Source organism: Vespa mandarinia, chromosome 7 (assembly GCF_050613455.1).
Source record: "Vespa mandarinia isolate Hongniang chromosome 7, ASM5061345v1, whole genome shotgun sequence".
Taxonomy (NCBI): domain Eukaryota; kingdom Metazoa; phylum Arthropoda; class Insecta; order Hymenoptera; family Vespidae; genus Vespa; species Vespa mandarinia.
The window spans coordinates 3,602,802-3,622,500 of NC_140816.1; the positions used below are offsets into that span (position 1 = coordinate 3,602,802).

The window sequence follows — 19,699 nt, forward strand, 5'->3', positions numbered from 1 at the left end:
AATAACGCGTTATTCGATTCTCTGGATTCCATTGTAGAAATTCCGTAAATATAGAAACTTTCGTTTATTAACTCGTGAGAACGCGTTATCCCATTGAACGATCTCTATGGTTTAGTAATTATTTTTCTAAAGGTATCTTTCTCTTTGTATTTCTTTCTTTCTCTCTATCTTATCCCTGTTATCTTTTATATTACAGCTCACTCGAAATTCATCTTCCTTCAATCGACATCGTAGAAAGACAACAGCTTTATATAACGAATTTACTTTCGAATGATACGACGAGATCTAAGAATAGTAATAGTAGTAGTTGTAGTAGTAGTAGTAATAGTAATAGTAATAGTAGTAGTAATAGTGATTGTAGTAATAGCAGTAGAAATAGATGGTACTTTAAAAACGATAAATTCTTTTCGTTAATATTAAAATCATTTGATTTACATCTTGAATATACATATTTCGAAATGTTAAATTTATCATTCTTTATCATTCTTTATTAGAAGTGAGATAGAAATAAATAAATATATAAATAAATAAATAAATAAATAAATAAAGAAAAAGAACCGAGAGAGAGAGAGAGAGAGAGAGAGAGAGAGAGAGAGAGAGAGAGAGAGAGAGAGAGAGAGAGAGAGAGAGAGAGAGAGAGAGAGAGAGAGAGAGAGAGAGAGAGAGAGAGAGAGAGAGAGAGAGAGAGAGAGAGAGAGAGAGTTGGTCTTTGAAAGATTAAAGGATACGTACAGAAAGAATCGATAAGGAGCGAGAGAGAGAGAGAGAATAAAAGAAAGCAAAAGAGATACAAGGCAACTGATCCAAAAGAAAGGCTTGAATGCCAAGAAGAGTAAAATAATCAATAAGAGAGAGAGAGAGAGAGAGAGAGAGAGAAAAGAGAAAGTAATAAAACACGAGAGGGTACCGAGTCTCGACAGATTGGCCCGGTATTCGATGGAGAATTCGATGAATTTATGGATTTCCTAATCCGTCGTTATGGAAGAGGAACCCTTCGGGAACTCCTCCGGGAGAATCGATACTTTCTTGCTTCTGACGTGCGCGAAGCAACGTGCTTCGACTCGAAAGATAAAGAGAGATCGGACTTTGGTATTACATTGCAAGCCCTCCGGGGAAAATCTTCGAGTAAGATCATATCGTGAGACTATAACGACGATGACGACGATGATGACGATGACGCGAATGATTCTTTGTTCTTTATCGTTTCTTTCTTTTTTTTTTCTTTTTCCCTTTTTCTCTTTCTTATCGTTTTATCGTCGTAAGAAGAATGAATTTCAATGCTAAAAGAACATTATGAAACTTATTCTCCATTTGATTAATTCATAATGCTTAATTAAAAATTCTATCTATGTATATATTATTGAAAAAAAAAAAAAAATATATATATATATATATATATATATATATACATATACTATTGAAAAATAAAATAATTGAGAAAATAATAATCGGATTTTTTATGATAAAAAAATGTTCTTTTAATATAATCACAAATAAATCGGGTATTATTGAAATTATAGAAAAATATTGCATTCGTGGAAAAGTATTTTGCAAAGGGATGAATGAAAATATTCCATTTATCGGTCTATCGAAAAATTTCATTCATTTATATATAGAATACACGCATGAATAGAAGTACAAAGTTATTTATTAAGGTACGAGGAGCACCAAGAAGAGAGAAAGGAGGATTGAATTCTTTTTGTATTTTTTTTCTTTTGTTTATTTTATTTTCTTTTTTTCTTTCTTTCTTCTTTTTTTTTTCTCCTCCCCAATTTAATTACTCCATAGTCGACAGAAAGAATATTGAAATAACTATTAACCAAAACGGAGATGGGATTAAATTCTCGCGACAAAAGGCAAGTGACAAAATCGAGAAGCTGTTGAATTATCGATCGATTTTAGGTCGAACTTCCGCTACTACGTACCTGCTTGTTATTTAATTAACATGATATACGCTTGAAGCACCCAAATGGACAGGGAGAGAGACGGTGGACGTCCGTTAACGATAGGACGGAACACGTCCGTGCTCGTTGTGGCATTCCCAATTAGCTATGATAAATTATACGAGATAAATTCGTCTCTCGCGTAAACTTCTCGTCGTTATTACCATTATTAGTACTGCCGGCTATCGTTATTATTGTTATTATTATTACGATTGTGATTGTGAGTGTGATAATAATAATTATTATTATTATTATTATTATTATTATTTTTATTATTATTATCGTCATTGCCCATCAACGTTTCTATGATTATAATGGTTTTGAGTTCAAACGAATATTGAAGCTATCCGTGTAACTAAATATATATATATATATATATATATATATATATATATCAGATAGAATTAGATACGAATGTGTCTGAAAATGGTAGGAAAAGCGTTAATTTAATTAACGTGAAAAACACTAGTCTCGCGTTACCGGAAAATGGTGTAATACGCACCGGTAATGGATATTTCTCTCTCGGTGATTTTGCTTTGACACATCGTCACAGATCGGTTTTTCGAATATAACACTTGCAAATAATGAAATTAAAACAGGGTGGGTTATATATATATACATATATGAAGAGAGAGAGAGAGAGAGAGAGGGAGAGAGAGAGAATGATAAAGAGAGAAGGAGAGATAGAGAATGATAAAGAGAGATGGAAGAGAGAATCTCAATAAGATCGATTTTCTCTCTCATTCTCTCTTTCCCATTTCGCTTTTGCCTATGTAAATCCGTTTTCTCGTTAGGCTAATTCTACTCCGGTTCCGCTTTACAATCCTTTCCTATTATTTTTCCTGCTATTCGTCCAATGATATATCTGTATCTGATGATACTCCGTGAGTTCACGATAAACACATTGGTATAATGAATACTCTTCGGTAATTACATTTAATAAAGATTTTTTGACGTTTACTTTTTTCTCTTTTTTTTATTTATTTATTTATTTCCTCCCCCCCCCCTTTTATCATAAATCCATATATAAAATATAATTTAATTTTGTCCATTTTAGTTTCTTTTAATACTTGTCCAAGAGCTAATATATTATTTTCTTAAAAATTTCTAAGAGAGAAAAAGAAAGAAAAAAGAAAAGGAACAAAAGAAACGGAAAAAAAAGAAAAAAAAAAAAAAAAAGAAAAAAGAATATATCATAGATCTCGGAGGATCAATAACTAGTATCGTTTGATGGGCTATTTTTATAAACAGATAAAATATCGTCATCCATTGTATAATCAAAATTAGAACCTCGAAATTGGATAAAAAGTCAATGAATTTTTTTTAATAGAATGTTCGAATATTTTTTAATAATAGCATTGAAGGAGATAAAAAGATAAAAAGAAAAGAAAAGAAAAAAAAAACAGAAAAAGAAAAAAGATCTATCAAGCTGTGATAGGTCCTCACCTCCTTCGGTCTCATGCCAAACGATACCCTCGAGCGTGACCGATGTGCCAGGCTCACAGGGTCCCAAACATTCAGGTTCGGTAATGGTCCCCACGCTGGTCCCAACGCAAACGTCGGACATGTCCTGAAACACAAACAGAAGTTGGCGTATCGATGTGAGCTACGATTAAACTTTATGGTACCATGACTGTAATAGATGTCGCTTTGTTCAGAGGTTTAAGTGGTTTTGTTTAGGGGCTTTCTGCGGTTCGTAGATCGTCGATCAAGAGTGGGAGAAGTAGGGGAAGAGAGAGACAGAGAGAGAGAGAGAGAGAGAGAGAGAGAAAGAGAGATGATGGGGTAAGAGAAGGTGGAGAAGGGGAAGGAGGTGGAGGAAAAGCTGGAGGGATGGGAGTTTATACACAGAGACTATGTGTAATAGGATCGAGAGAACGATGAACAAACGCTCGTGAGTTCGAGCCATGGCTTTAAAAGCAATTAGAGGATATCTCTCACCAATTAACGTTAACGCTGCTGTCTTTTCTCCTTTCTAGCGAACGGAAAGAGACTTGCAATGGGTACGTGATTGCACGCGGATTCCGTGTGCACGCGTAATTCGACAAAATCAAAGGAATTATCTCTTTCTTTTTCTCTTTCTATTTATTTACCTTTCTCATATATATGTTCTTCGTGTGTATATGCATGCGTGATTTATTTAGTAATCCTGGGAAAATTCACGGCTACTAATAGAGATAACCAATATTCTTCATTAACGAACGATGTTTATCGTTCGTGAATACACGAGTTTTATTAAAAATGAAAGATATATATACATATATATATATATATATGAGAGAGAAAGAGAGAGAGAGTTTATATATAAGCTTTGCGAAAAGTAAAGTTCGAAGGTTAAAAAATATCACGAAAGGAAAAGGGCAAAGGAAGAAACTGTAGTGTGTAGAAACTGTAGGAAGAAAGTATATCGAACGTGTCTCTTAGCTATAATATGATAAGGTAGTGGTTTAAGGGAGATCGGGGAGAGACAAGGGAGAGAATCCGTTATGGCGTTGACGTGGAGAGAAGTGAGAAGGGATGGAAAGGGGAAAGAGAGGATAAGGGAATAGAGAGAAGGGAGGGGAGGGGGGGGGAAAGCAGCCATAGTCTCACCGCGGAATTACAATGGCAGTTTGAAATGCAAATCGCAAAATTTATGCTTGGCTTCCATAATTACAGAAGCGGCCTGCATTATCTTTCATAATGTACATACAATACACGCGAACCAGCCGACGTAATCGCATCGTTATTACGGCACGAAACTATTTCGCTGTTCGCGCCGCATGACGTTACTATGACGGGACTCAAATGAGTGAGTTATACACATATACACACAAAGAGACAGACAGGACAGACAGAGAGACAGAGAGAGAGAGAAAGATAGACAGATATATATATATATATATCTGAGAGATAGATAGCAAAATGTACGTGAACGTTTAACCGCTGAGTTTGCGAGCGTGCGAGTGAGAGAGATGAAGAAGGATGAATGTAGAAGATAGGAGAGAAACAGAGAGAGAAAGAGAGAGAGAGTGAGAGAGAGAGAGAGAGAGAGAGAGAGAGGTGAGATGTTTGCAACTGACTGAGAATAAATAGAATCCGACACGATGTATTACGTGTTACGAAGATGTTGATGTTGTTAGAATAACATTAGCATGTCTGACAAATGTAAGAGCGACTCTCATAAAAATAGGTTTTCATCATTATTAAGAAATAATTGATTTGTCAAAATTCACAAATAAAATCATACTAAAAATATCCTATAATTGTGGTTCTATTATTAACGTGAAATGTCTCATAATATTTGACTTAATACAAAGTGAATCTGTGATACGCGAGAAATTAAACGATATATAATAATGAATGATTTAATTCGGTCTCTGACATTATTTTATATTTGAAGTTTCCTAAGAATCTCTTTTCATGAACTTTTATATTTAGCAATGGTAACATATTTGTAATTTTCATTCAACGATGAAAACTCATTCGTTAATGGAAGAGCAAACGTGGAATGGCATAATACGTTGGATTTTCTCGAGTCAAGATATGCGAATAATGCTTTGAAAAATCCTATTACCGTGCATAAGAAAATCCATGTCACTCTCACGTAATGTTCTATAAAAAGAAATATTTAACAATCATGGAAGTTAAAGCGAATATAATGCCAATGAAATGTAAAAACCATGAAGAAATTTATTACAGTTATCTCCGACCAACATACGAAGAACTACTTCTTCTTCTTCTTCTTCTTCTTATTCAACATCGAATAGACTAATAGCTACTAGAAAAACAAAAATAAAAAAAAGAAAAAAAAAAAAAAAAAAAAGAGAAAAAAATTGTATATGTCCTCGTTGTTCTTTAGTCGAATGAGCAAGCAATGTTCCATCTTCCAGACTTTATATATATACATATATTGAATGAGAGAGAGAGAGAGAGAGAGAGAGAGAGAGAGAGAGAGAGAGAGAGAGAGAGAGAGAGAGAGAGAGAGGAAGAGAGAGAGAGAGAGAAAGAGAAAGGAAGAAAAAGATAGAAAGAGAAAGAGAGAGAAAGTTTTGATTGAGATTCGTTCCATGTTTTTCCGGCACACCCGACGCGTTATTACTTCGCGAGAAGCGCATTTCGAGAGATCCCTGTCGATATCGCATAACACGCATCGACCTATCGACATCAGGGACAGCAACTCGATCCTTTTATAAAGAGAAAAAGAGAGAAAGAGAAAAAGAGAGAAAGAGAAAAAGAGAGAAAGAGAAAAAGAGAGAAAGAGAAAAAGTGTGTGTGTGTGTGTGTGTGTGTGTAAGAGAGAGAGAGAGAGAGAGAGAAAATATGAACTGCGATCGAACGAGAGTGTCCGTCGTATGGCATTTCGCTTTTGCTCTTTTCCTGGCCTCCTTTTTTTATTCTTTTCTCTCTCTTTCTCTCTCTTTTCTTTTTTTTTCTCTTTTTTTTTTTTTAACCACTCTTTATCCTCTCCTAGTCCATCGTGTTGCTATTATCGTCGATGGAATACGATAGAGGTAACACGAATCTTCGAAAATTGATACTCTCTATCGAACAATTCGTGTCGCATGATGGCTCTCTTGATCGTGATAATGAAAATCATAAAATGTTTGAATTTCTCTGTTTTTTCTATTTTATTATTTCTCTTCCCCCTCCCCAATCTCTCTCCCTCTCTCTTTCTGTATCTATTTCTAAACTAGAATACCTTATTAACACCTTTCCTAATCAACCTAAAGAGAAACGTTCAACTTTCTAAATACACGGTGTAATTGTATGTAGTTTTGTAATAATAGAAGGTGAAAAGAATGAATAGAGACGAGGTTAAGGGAGGAGATAGAAGAAGGGGAGAGAGGTAAGGGAAAGAGAGGAGAATCGAGTTTCATCATTCAGTGCGTGCAGGTGATTGCAGGTGAATGAAAATGGAAGGTACAGGAGGGTAAAAGAGAAAAGGGGTTCTAACTATTTTATGAGTCGTACCGTAGAAAGAGATAGAGAGAGAAAGAGAGAGAGAGAGAGAGAGAGAGAGAGAGAGAGAGAGAGAGAGAGAAAGAGGGGAAGATAGGGAAGGAGGTAGGGAGGAAGGAAGGGAGAATGAAAGAGATAGAAGGGACTAAGTCGGGCTTTACAATTGCGATGGAAATGAAAGAAAAGGAGATGAAGTCGAGATGGTTTCTTGAAGGACGAAGAATAAGATAAAAATATCTATAACGGTAGATATGCTAGTACAAAAGGGAGAAGAAGATAAATTGAGACAAAGAGGGAAAATATCATATTGTGTAAACGTGTTTTATATGTGTGTGTGTGTGTGTTTTTCATGAACATTGTTTAAACCTTAGTCTACAAAAAAAAAAAAAGGACAAAGAAATTGAAGGAAGAACGGCGGATAAGAATTTTGTGTGTATTATAAAAGGATTGCTAAAAAAGAAAAAAAAGAAAAGAAAAGAAGGGAAACCTTTTTCGATTGTTATATGCTTGTGTTTATAGACACACCCACCCATCCACCCACATTGCCGTGTAATAACGTTTTTGTATTTCTTTTTTTTTCTCTCACCCCATGCTTCCACCTAAATTCTTAATAATTTGTTCGCAAGATCATCAGCTGAAGGAGTCCATCGTGCTCGAATAAAAATAGAAAAAACGAATGGAAGAGGACGATGTTGAGAAAGTGTTATTAATATATACATCTATGTATATATATGTATGTATGTATGAATGTATATATGTATGTATGTATAAATCATTTATGTAGTTCTTTGTAAATTAAAAACGTTTTTGATATTCCAACGTTTACGATAACGATAGGAAATCTAATTATTTCGATCGCATAAATTCACGTATTCGTAAGAGAAAGAGGGAAGATACCTCTCTTCTTCGACTAAAAAAGATTAGGATCGAGGAACACGTTAAAAGGAAGTAGGTATAGATAAAAATGACAAAAAGATTTTCGGTGATGGAAAAGATAAAAGACCAGGAAAAAGAGATATTGAGAGAGAGAGAGAGAGAGAGAGAGAGAGAGAGAGAGAAACAGGCTAGAGACTCTTCCCTTAAGCCCATAGGAGACAGTTTTACGAGGGTCGCAAGATAAACGACAAGGAGGGGAAGCACAAGTCAATCCAGGTTCTTTTCGACGTAGAAAGAAACTCTTTCGAAGGGACACAGAGAGAGAAAGAGAAAGAGAAAGAGAGAGAGAGAGAGAGAGAGAGAAAGAAAGAGCAACGACGTGGATCGGACTCTTTTCTCTCTCGGTCGATGGATATAATCGTGCAGGGCTCTACACAGTTTGAAATCTTTTCGATCTTTTTCATTCGTGAACAAAAACTGAGAAATTTAATCCAGCTGCCGTCCTTTCGTGAGGACAGAGCTCTCCTCTCTTCTTTTCTCTCTCTCTCTCTCTCTCTCTCTTTCTCTTTCTTTCTCTCTCGTTCGTCCGATTTGTAACTCGAGAGAAAGTAAAAGACAGAGAGAGAGAGAGAGAGAGAGAGAGAGAGAGAGAGAGAGAGAGCGAGAGAGAGAGAGACAGATTATTAATTTGATTATATACACCAACGTCACCCCGACGGAAGAAGTGAAAAGAATTACAAAAAAAAAAAACAAGAAAAGAAAAAAAAGGAAAGAAAGAAAAAAAGAAAAAAGAAAAAAGAAAGAGAACAGAGAAAGAGTGGTTTATTTATGCAAACGGACGAAACGAAAAGGGAAGAAGAAGAAAATAGTAGAGAATATAAATAAATAAAAACGTACGGTCCAAGGGAGATTTTCAAAAATAAAAATAAAAGAAGAAAGACAAAGAGAAAAAGTAAACGTAAAAATAAAAAAATCATTTCACTCGACGAGGAGAAGAGCGATAGCAATTTGTCAGTTTCACGAGCAAACATAATTTTCTCATTCGGTCCAGATAAAATAGAAATTAAAATAATGCAAAAGGCGGGGACATAGAAAACAAATTAAAATAGAGACAAAAAGAAACGAGAGAAAGACAGAGAGGGAGAGAGAGAAAGACAGAGATAAGAGATAGACGAATAGATGAATGGATAGACACAGAATAGACAAGAGGGTAGAGACAGGAGGGTAGAGATTACGAAATATATATATATATATATATATATAAACTCGAACGCCATGTTTCCTCTCATGAATATATTCATGCAAGAGACTGCATATGTAGGTATTAGGCCATGAAGTACCCCTTCGCTCTCCTACCCACCCTCTCAACCATTTCATCGCTGTACGCGAAGCTAGTTAACAAGTACATAACGCAGTACACAGAGACGGCACGTTAATTCAACGCGTCGATACACGTTTTAGTTTCACGCATACACCATCGAGAGAGAGAGAGAGAGAGAGAGAGAGAGAAAGAGAAAGAGAGAGAAAGAGAACCTTGCGCTCGGGCGTGCGAACTTTTAACGTAAATTATTAACAGCGTACGTAGCGTATGTAATGTTAAGCTGTTTTCATATATACCTTTATATGTAGCTGTAATTCGACGGTATAAACTCGATATTATTCACATAAGCACGAACCATCCAAATACTTGTATGCATATATATATATATATATATATATATATATATATGCCTATTATGTATGTACAAACTTATGTAAGTATTAAGAAGAATTAGCATAAACATATTATATACACGTACGTCTATATAATTCCTTCAAAATAAAGATCTTTTTTATTTATATTTTTTTTCTCCGTGTCCATCCGCTTCTCCATTCCCTTCCTCCATCATACGAATCAAATTAATAACAATATAAAACTTATATATATATATACATGGAATATATATAATAAAATTTATAACCATGCGAACGATTTGCCTATTCCATCTAATAAAGATCTTTTATATCCTATTAGAACAAACTCAGTTCCTCGCAACTCGCTCATTACGAGTAAAAGTTATAACGAATTCGAACGCATTCGTATGCGTCGAATAATCGCGTGGTAATTGCACTTTATGCAATTGCCCCTCGCTTTCGAGTAATAATGAATGAACGGACGTACGCACCCACACGAATACTTACACATATGTGGTTATACGTGTAAAGAATTATTCCGGTTGTACGTACATACATACATACATCCATACATACATACATATATATATATATATATAAAATACGTGTATGTATGTATAGTACTCGCGAGGTACAATGTGTCACGCGACGTAGCCGTTACGCCGTATAATTCTTTTTGCGATTAAAGATGATTTACGAGTCACGCACGATTTCAATGAAAGATCGAGAAAAAGAGAAAAAGAGAGAGAGAGAGAAAGAGAGAAAGAGAGAAAGAGAGAAAGAGAAAGAGATGCCGGCCTTCCTGAACCTTTCATACCGACCGAGATCCAATCGAAAACCTGCATATTTTTAAATTTCATTAACGTTACATGTACCTATATATCAGGCTTATTGATTTTTTTTTCGGGCCTCTCTCTCTCCTTCTCTCTTTCTCTTTTTCTTTTTTTTTCTTTTTCCTTTTCTTTCTTCCCTTCCCTCACCTTCATCCCACCTTCACCGCCATCCCTTTCAAGTACATATTTTATACGAACGAGCGAGAATATTAACCTTGTATAACCCAATTTCTTTTTTCGTAACAACAAAAGAACTACTAAATAGCGTGATACTTACGGTACAACTATATTATACCTGAATTATAACTAATAATATAATGCACGACAAGATATATTAACCTTCGGATATAAACTGTGACAATTAATTTTGTCGCAAAAAAGAGAGAAAAAAGAAGAAGAAGAAGAAGAAGAAAAGAAAAAGAAAAAAAGAATGAAAGATTTTTAAAAAATGCAATTAAATGAGTAACTTCATAATTACATGTCATTACATAGATAATTATATATATATATATATATATATATATATATATATATGTGTGTGTGTGTGTGTGTGTGCGCATGTGTGATTTCAAAATTAGATATCATTAAAGAGAATTAACTTCGTAGAATTTTTAAATGACGATGAATTGTGCTTCCGTCAAATTGACGCTAAGTATTTGTAGATCTTGCGAAAAGATTGCTTTTATCATAAGGGAAATATTCGCCGCCATCATTGCTAGTTCCTATTTTCTTGCGCGTCTGCACAAATTCGATTTTTCTTTCTCTCTCTCTCGCTCTCTCTCTCTCTCTCTCTCTTTCTTTCCCTCTTTCTCCTTTCCTCTCATCGTGTTCTCCCACGTTCTTATCGTGTTCTCAATTCCCGCTGAGAAAAGATATATATCGTATGTATTCCAAAGTTGAAATTTTTATTCTACACCGAGATAAAAAGTAAAAAGTGTTGGCCTCGAGTAAACTCTCAAGGAGACTTTGATCCAAAGTAAACTTCTCTGATGGCGTTCACGATGATCGTTTTATATCTTTTGTTATATTTATGAACTTATCCGATTCGGTCTTTCATTATACAAACTCTTCAAATAATATTATCACTATTTTTAACATATCCGTCAATTTCGTACTTGAAGATATTAATGATTTATACATATACGGCGTCGTATTTTGCCTCGTAACCGATTATAACTCAATTTTTTGTTTTTTTTTCTTTTGTTTTTGTTTTTCACTTTTAAAAAGAAGAGAAAAAAAAGAAGAAAAAAAAAATTATATAGCGTGAAAGTTATATAAACATTGTTTACATTATTGTAATTGATTTTGTACATATTAATTATATATCGTGTATAATTAATATTTACAAAAAAAAAAAAAAAAAAAAAAAAAAAAAAAAAAAAAAAAAAAAAGAATGAATAAAAAGAAGAATGAAAGATCTTTAGTTACGAAACGACAATTAATATTTTAATAGCCGATAAAATGAAATAAAACTTACAAAATATGAATACGTGAGAACATCGTTACATCAAAAACGTTACATAAACTTATAGTTTATGATTACTTTTATAACAAATAAAAAAAAAAAAGAAAAAAAGAAAGAAAAAAAATAAAAAAGAAAAAGAAAACAAAAGAAAACACACATTAACTCTTCTTTTTTTTTTTATAATAACACATTATTTTTATAATTGTTAAAAGAATGTTACGAAGAATCATAGAAACTTTTTTCTTTGATTTCAGGATTGAAGAATATTACGAAATATTTTCTTCTAAATATAATCTATAAAAATTTTCATATTTTCTATCGATTATTGTGAAATAGAGGAGAGGAGTTAACAATGACGTTTACGTGACAAGAAAAATGTGAATAGTTAGTTATTATCCGCTTTTTATCTCGTTAAAATTTCTTTTACGTCACACGTTCATTTCTCTTTGTATTATTATTATTATTATTTTTATTTTTTTCCTTTCCTCTATTTTTTTTCTTTATTTTTTTCTTTATAAAAAAAAGAAAAAAAAAAAAAAAAAAAAAAAAAATATTCCCAAGAAGGAGATTAGTCGTACGAAGGAATGTCGATCGCATCTTAAGCACGACAACTAACAGAATCGATCGATCGTTTCAAGAAGACGAAGAAGACGAAGAAGAAGACGAAGAAGAAGAAGAAGAAGATGAAGAAAAAGAAGAGGAAGGAGTTTCCCTTTAGTATCATAAAAGCTAGCAGTTACGATGCATTTGTAAGACTACCTTTGGCTTTGCCTTTCTAGTTTCTAATTAACTCTACTGAAATGACTCTTTTTAGGAAAAACGATACTTTACTTTTACTTTAACACGCGTCTAACATTAAAAGCTAGTACACATTAGAATTCTTCCATGCGATACATTATCGTTAAACCGATTCGTAGTTGTACCGATTCAAAGAATCCTGTTTAAACCCAACAGGGACACTACCCTTCTTTTTTTTTTTCCCCTCGAGAATTCTCAGATGTTAAGAATTAATACTATTTTCTTATATATCTCACAATTATTAGATTCTATTTTTAAGAATCAGTTTTTTTTCCCCCTCGTAATATACTTGCACATTCACAGTGAAAGACAAATTATTACGTAATTCGATAAATTACATAATGAACCATTTGAATTGAAGAAAAGAATTGATGAACATAGATTGAAAAAAAAAAGAAAAGAAAAAAAAAAATATTAAATTTCATTTTCTTTACGCGTTCATTTGCGTCGAGAATCGAAATGTTAATAGACCCTGATATTTTCCATTATTTGTCCATACGAATTAATAACATGGAATAAAATTTTCTTCTTTATTCTTTTGTACTTTTGTATTTCCCTAGAGGACAAATTTTATGAATAATTCGATTGATTTTAGTTTTGTAATCTGAAAAAAAAAAGAAAGAAAAAAAAAAGGACAAAATAAAAAAGATAAATCTCGTTTCAGTTCCTTCAAATGCATATTCGTATAATTCGTAAAGTTCCGTCGGATAAAGGAACGATTTTAACGATAAATCAAAATCGAAGGGGGGAAGAAAAAAAAACCTCATTAAAATTGAATCGAATTGTTCATTTTTATAATGTAATAATATGATTCGAACGAAATTGCGTTCGAACATTGAACGATTTCTCGATCGTTCGTACTGGGAATATAATATATATTTTATTAAATAAAATTATGGCTACGTATGAGAAGAAGTTAAGAAAGAAATCGAAGGTAAGGGAATTGAAACGGTAAGGCGGTAGGATTCGTTAACTGCCAGCCAATTACGATAAAAAGCCGGTCTTTGTTACCCAGTCGGAGAGGAGAGAGCATTACAACGATCAACTTTAATGGAAGCAATAAAATGCAGGTGCTAGTGCCGGCGCATTCCCTTTGGCTGTGAATCGAGCTACGAACATTGGCGTAGAACAATTGGATTATCGTTTCATCGACTTTATATCCATGATTACGTGTAAAACGTAAATATTCCGACGCCATTGTCGAGTTTAAGATTACAAACCGCGTATTCCTATAGTAAAAGGTACGCGTACGTACGTAAAAATACGTGTATGTACTTGTGAAACGCGGAAGCATATCGCCAATGTTAAACTTGTTCATTTTGTATGAACATAACGAATGTTTTTTTTTTTTTTTTCCTCTTTATCTTCTAACAGATAAGATCACAATATTTATCCGTCGAAAAAGAATTAATCTTTTATCTTGATCGAAGTGTTCATATTATGGAGATTAATAATTCCAATGGATTAGGATAGAATCGAATTTTTTTTTTTGTTTTTCTTTTTCTTTTTGTTTTTCTTTTTTCATTCCTTTATACTTTATACCTTTGATAATATTACTCTCGAGTCGTTTACGTGTTCTTATATGTATCAGCTGATAATGTAAAAAAAAAAAAAAAAAAAAAAAAAAAGAAGTATTGATTTATTTGTAATATTAAATAAAAGAAAGTCAATATTAATCTTATTACATTGCTAAACTCGTAAGATAACATCGTCAATATATTTAACAAAAATTTACAAAAGTAAAAACTGCGAGAGTATATTTCATCTTGGGATATGCCATTTCTAATTTTTTATACTGAAGACGAAGATACATGTCTGTAAAGCATGAGTACATATTTCACAGAACTCTACGAGCAACCAAGAGAGCGAACGAGCGAACGTTCTTCGAAGGCGCGAAATTGTGCGGAACTTTGAAGGCAGTTCGTCTTTCTCGACTAGACTGCGAGAGAGAGAGAGAGAGAGAGAGAGAGAGAGAGAGAGAGAGAGAGAGAGAGAGAGAGAGAGAAAGGCTACATTGCTGGATTTACAATCTTGTTCGAACATATTCGAGTTTGCAATGAGCAACGAAACTGTTATACACGACAGTTGAATTAATCGTGACTATTGACGAACACAAATAACTTTGCTACTTTCTAAATAAAAATTATTAAAATTATTAAAATAATTAAAATATTTACAAGAAAAAAAAAAAAAAAGAAAAACAAAGAAAAAGAAAAAAAAAAGAAAAAAAGGAAAGAAAAAAAAAATCAAGCGACTCAAAGATTTCCTTCTCTTTTTAATTTCGTTTTTTTTTATATAATATATAATATTTAATAAATAATAAACGAACGAAATAAAATTCTTTCTTTCTTTCCTTCTTTTTGTTTTTTTTTCTTCTTTTTTTTTTTTTTTTTTTTTTTTTTTTTAAAATGAATTCTAATATACCTCAAAAAAATGTGAACGTGAATATAAAGACGTAACGCAAAATTTCAAATCATCATAATCGAGAATGTAAGCACCGTGGGCTCGTATTTCGCAGACTGGTTGGAGTTTATCGCGACTTAACAGAGACGCGATAATAATCCCTCACCCCCTTCGGTAAAGGAGAAAGCACGTTAATCTCCCGTGGGGGATTCCGCTTTCGTAGCACTTACTGTGATTAGTTGTCGGAGAAGAGAACGTTAAGTTATTCTCCAGGGAAGATAGACTAGGGTTTACAAGGAGTTTACTAGATACACCGAAAACTGGTCGAAATCTTTCGATAAAGAAACTTCCTCACTAATCGTATAGTTATATTCAACAACCAATGAATATCGTCAGATGGAAGAAAACTTTTTGAATATATTACGAGAAGGATGTCTAACTAAAGACAAGTTTATTTCTCTCTCTCTCTCTCTCTCTCTCTCTCTCTCTCTCTCTCTCTCTCTATCTCTTTTTCTCTGTCTCTTTCTCTCTTTCTCAGAAATGTCTCTTTGATTTTCTAATCTCATCCGTAACCATCTTGGTCTTTTCTTTTTTACTTTTCTGTAAACTGACGTCAGAGTACGCTAATAAATCCGATAAATTCTTCGCTTACAATATAGTCCTTGTTCTTAAACTATTTCCTACGAGAGTATTACTGTCATAGAATATTATTATTCAATGACGATTTTTCATTCGTATTCCTTATTGAAAATATAAATTTCACATTTATTCTTTATATTCATCATATTCTCATATCCTCGAGAATCCTCGAACATCCCAAGATTGTTGTTGTTTTAAACGATAAAAAAAGAAACAAACAAAAAAAAAATTAAATAAAAGAGAGAAAGAGAGAGAGAAGAGAGATTTACGATCATTATGTAGAGCAAATTTGAGACAGATATATGCGGAGTGGAAGGAGTGGGGTGTGGAGAGAGAGAGAGAGAGAGAGAGAGAGAGAGAGAGAGAGAGAGAGAGAGAGAGAGAGAGAGACAGAGAGAGAGAGAGAGAGAGAGAGAGAGAGAGAGAGAGAGCAACTCTTGACCCCCTTTTTTCTTTCGAATGTCTTCAGGCTCTTTAAGAAAATAACGATCGATCCAACGAACGGACTTTTACGATATACGCGCGAGACTTTGCTCTATCTATATCGAATACTTTTTGTAAGATCTCCCGAAGTTAAGCTGGATAAACGAAATCGGTATTACCACGAAACACCCTTTTCGATTAGGGCCGACTAAAGGATGGGACGATGATCGAAAACGGCTACTTCTTGTCGTCGCCCTCGTCATCATCCTCGTCCTCATCCTCGTCGTCGTCGTCGTCGTAGTCGTCGTAGTCGTCGTTATCGTCGTCGTCATCATTGTCGTTGTCTCGTGAAAATAAAGCAGATGGTTTCTCGTGCGTAAGAACGAAAAGGATCATCGTAAATCGATCACGGTCTGTCGGAAGGATCAAAAGCATCAACAGAAGAGAGGGAGAGAGAAAGAGAGAGAAGATGAAGACCCTACACACTACTCTTCTCACCCCTCTTTTATTCTCTTTCTTCTTCAACCCTCATTTCTTCACCTAAGATTCAAGCTTTAACGATAGGCGACGTTAATGATCGCAATTACGAGATAAAAAGAACGCGAGAATTATTTAACGTCGACGAAGATCAAGAAACTGAATTCTTCGAGTTTACTCGATCTATTCTCCTCCTCTCCTCCCCTCCTCTCTCTTTCTCTCTTAAAAAAAAAAAAAAAAAAAAAAAAAAAAACAAAAAAAAATAGAAAAAGAAAAAAGAAAAAGAAAAGAAAACAAAAAAGACAATAATAATAATAATAATAATAATAATAATAATAATAATAATAATAATAACAATTCGAAATCCCTATAAATTTCTATGAATTACGAACGAAAAGATTGAATCGCATTTGTTATTATTATCTCTTTGAAAAATAACAAGATTATAATACACCGAAGTGAAACTTTATTCTCTGATAGCTGACACGTGATATTAAATTCTTCGTCTTCTTCTTCTTCTTATTATTATTATCATCATCATCATCATCATCATCATCATCTTTTTCTTCTTTTATTTTAAGCGCATTGAATAGTTAATAATGTGACAGACAGAACAAAAAAAAAAAAAAAAAAAAAAAGAATGAAGGTAAACTTACACCGTTACTGAATTCTCGATTAAACCGTACTGAAATCTCGATTTGTCGTAGGATTTATCGGATCTACGAGAACAGTGGCTAAAGATTAAGCTCCTATTTTCTGCGATCGAGGTGAGTAGTCTTTCTCCTCCTCACGTTGTTCGTAAAGAACGTCCCGGTTTTACCGACGAACGCACTCTCGCTTGTTATCCGATAAGATATTAAGCCAATTACAACGTCGTCTGACAGACGATGTCGTGCCTTTATAAAGTATCTACATATATGTCATAGTATCTATGTGTAAGAATCACGTAAGAAATACGTATACATACGTATGTACATATGTATGTTCACGCATACACAATTAACGATGCGTATCTAACTGCATACCATTAAAAAGCGAACGAAGTCCCTTTACACTTTGTGTAGTTCGTGTACAAAATTATCAGTAACAAGGCCGTAAATATCGAATGAAAAATATAAAAAATTAGTCTCATTATTAGCTTATTATAATCCCTAAATACGATACATTTTTATTTCTATTTTTACTTTTATTTCTCTCTCTCTCTCTCTCTCTCTCTCTCTCTCTCTCTCTCTTTCTCCCTCTCCATATATATTCTTTTTAAACTTTTAATTTAAGCAAGAAATTGTTCTGACATTATTTAATAATATAAATATTATTTTCTACTTTTACATTTATCGATCATCTGATACAATTAGTTTCAACCAGTTTTTATAAAAATATCTGTCACATATTAATCAAATATTTTTTCTCTTATCAATCGTGACTATTTTTCCATTGTAACAATTTATCCGATCAATTTTATAAATTCAAAGATATCTTAATTATGCATTCTTAATAATTGTTGACTTATCTATTCCCATTTAAATTAATTTAAATTTAATTTTCCTTTCAAATAACATAAATTTTAAACCTCATTAACTTTTTATATCTTTTGAAATATATAATTGTATATTTTCTTATCTATCTGTCTGTCCATCTATCCATTTTATCTCTCTCTCTCTCTCTCTCTCTCTCTCTCTCTCTCTCTCTCTCTCTCTCTCTATTTATCTATCTCTTTCTTTGGGTCTGTTGCGTGTGCACGAGGGAACACGTGAACCGTCCTAACGTGAAAACCATTACTACAGGGTTTTCTCATTAAATAGCCGCTCCTGTAGGTTCTAATTACCTACGTGTTTATCATCTTTCAGTGTCCATCCATTTTCAATTCTCTCTGAAAGAAAGAAAAAACTAAGAAAAATAGTTAAATAAATGTTTTACCAGTTAAATAGTTAGGTAGACGGATAGAAAAATGGAGACAGAGAGAGAGAGAAAGAGAGAGAGAGATACATACACACACATACAGAAAGAGAGAGAGAGAGAGAGAGAGAGAGAGAAAAAGAGAGAGAAAGAGAGAGAGAGAGAAAGAGAGAGAGAAAGAGAGAGAGAAACAGAGAGATCATTAGACTGTCGTAGTTGCTAAAACGGGTTTGCGTTTTGCATAAACGCTGAAATCAGATGCGATCGATTCGACGAAGCGCGAGTAGTCGGTGGATCGGTAGGGCAAAAGCACGTGTGCGATCCCAAAGCGTAATTGAAATTGCAATTGCGTTGGCTCGTTCTCCCTGTGGCTACATCGGTGAGGTAGAGAGCAAGAGAGAGAGAGAGAGAGAGAGAGAGAGAGAGAGAGAGAGAGAGAGAGAGAGAGAGAGAGAGAGAGAAATTTAACGGAGTGGCTTAATGGCGCGTCCGCACAGTCGACCAACGTGCATCTCGATGCATTTCGACGAGCTATCGGAGAACGAGCTTTCCTCGCTCGAACAAGCTCGGATCGTCAAACGTATAGATACACAGCAGTGGTGCACAAACTGCATTAAATCTTCTAATAATACTAACTAGACGAATAAAACCACAGGCAGGGTATAATACATAACCACGCGTTTCGATAAAGAAATATATATTTTGTATTATAGGACCGATAATAAGTGTTCTGGATTAGAATTGATAAACTAATGATATTAGATAGATAAACTAATGATATAAAAAAAACATATATATATATATATAAAATTTGTTGGATATCATTGGTTATAAAAGGTCTGATGGAAATTCTATTTGATATAGGTCATATTATACGATTTATACGTCTATTTAATTAATACAATTAATTGTTAATTTCACGACTTCTAACATTTCTTAATTGAGTTAATAAAGTATCATGTCAAATGTAAAGAACAATTTCTATCGATATTATCATTAAATGGGTGGCGTTTCCAATTTGCTACTTTGTTCTATCGGATAAGATTTTGTCGCTTTGGAAATCGGGTTCTCTTCGAGAAAAGAAAAAAAAAGAAATATGTATATATATATATATATATATATATATATATATATATATATACAGAAAAAAGAATAAAAAAAAAAAAAGGGAAAAAGGTAAAAGGGAAAACAAAATAAAAAAAAAACTAAAAAGAAGGAAGTAGCAACGTGCGAAACTAAGAGGAGCCGTCGTCATAGCAAAGTTTCGCGTTTCATCGGCTCGATTAAGCGACGAACGTGTGCCGTGGAATCTGCGACTATAAATATTTACT

General features: G+C 33.5%; 1 protein-coding gene across 9 annotated transcripts in view; it reads right to left on the reverse strand.

Annotated features, from left to right (window-relative positions):
- The window catches only part of LOC118440615 (uncharacterized), a 206,114-nt gene that overhangs the window by 20,433 nt on the left and 165,982 nt on the right, over positions 1 to 19,699 (reverse strand). For all 9 annotated transcript variants that reach the window (XM_085658187.1, XM_035863908.2, XM_085658185.1 and 6 more), the window contains one exon: positions 3,390 to 3,513. In XM_085658187.1, the coding sequence (XP_085514313.1) occupies positions 3,390 to 3,513 (124 nt within the window). The remainder of the gene's footprint in view (positions 1 to 3,389; positions 3,514 to 19,699) is intronic.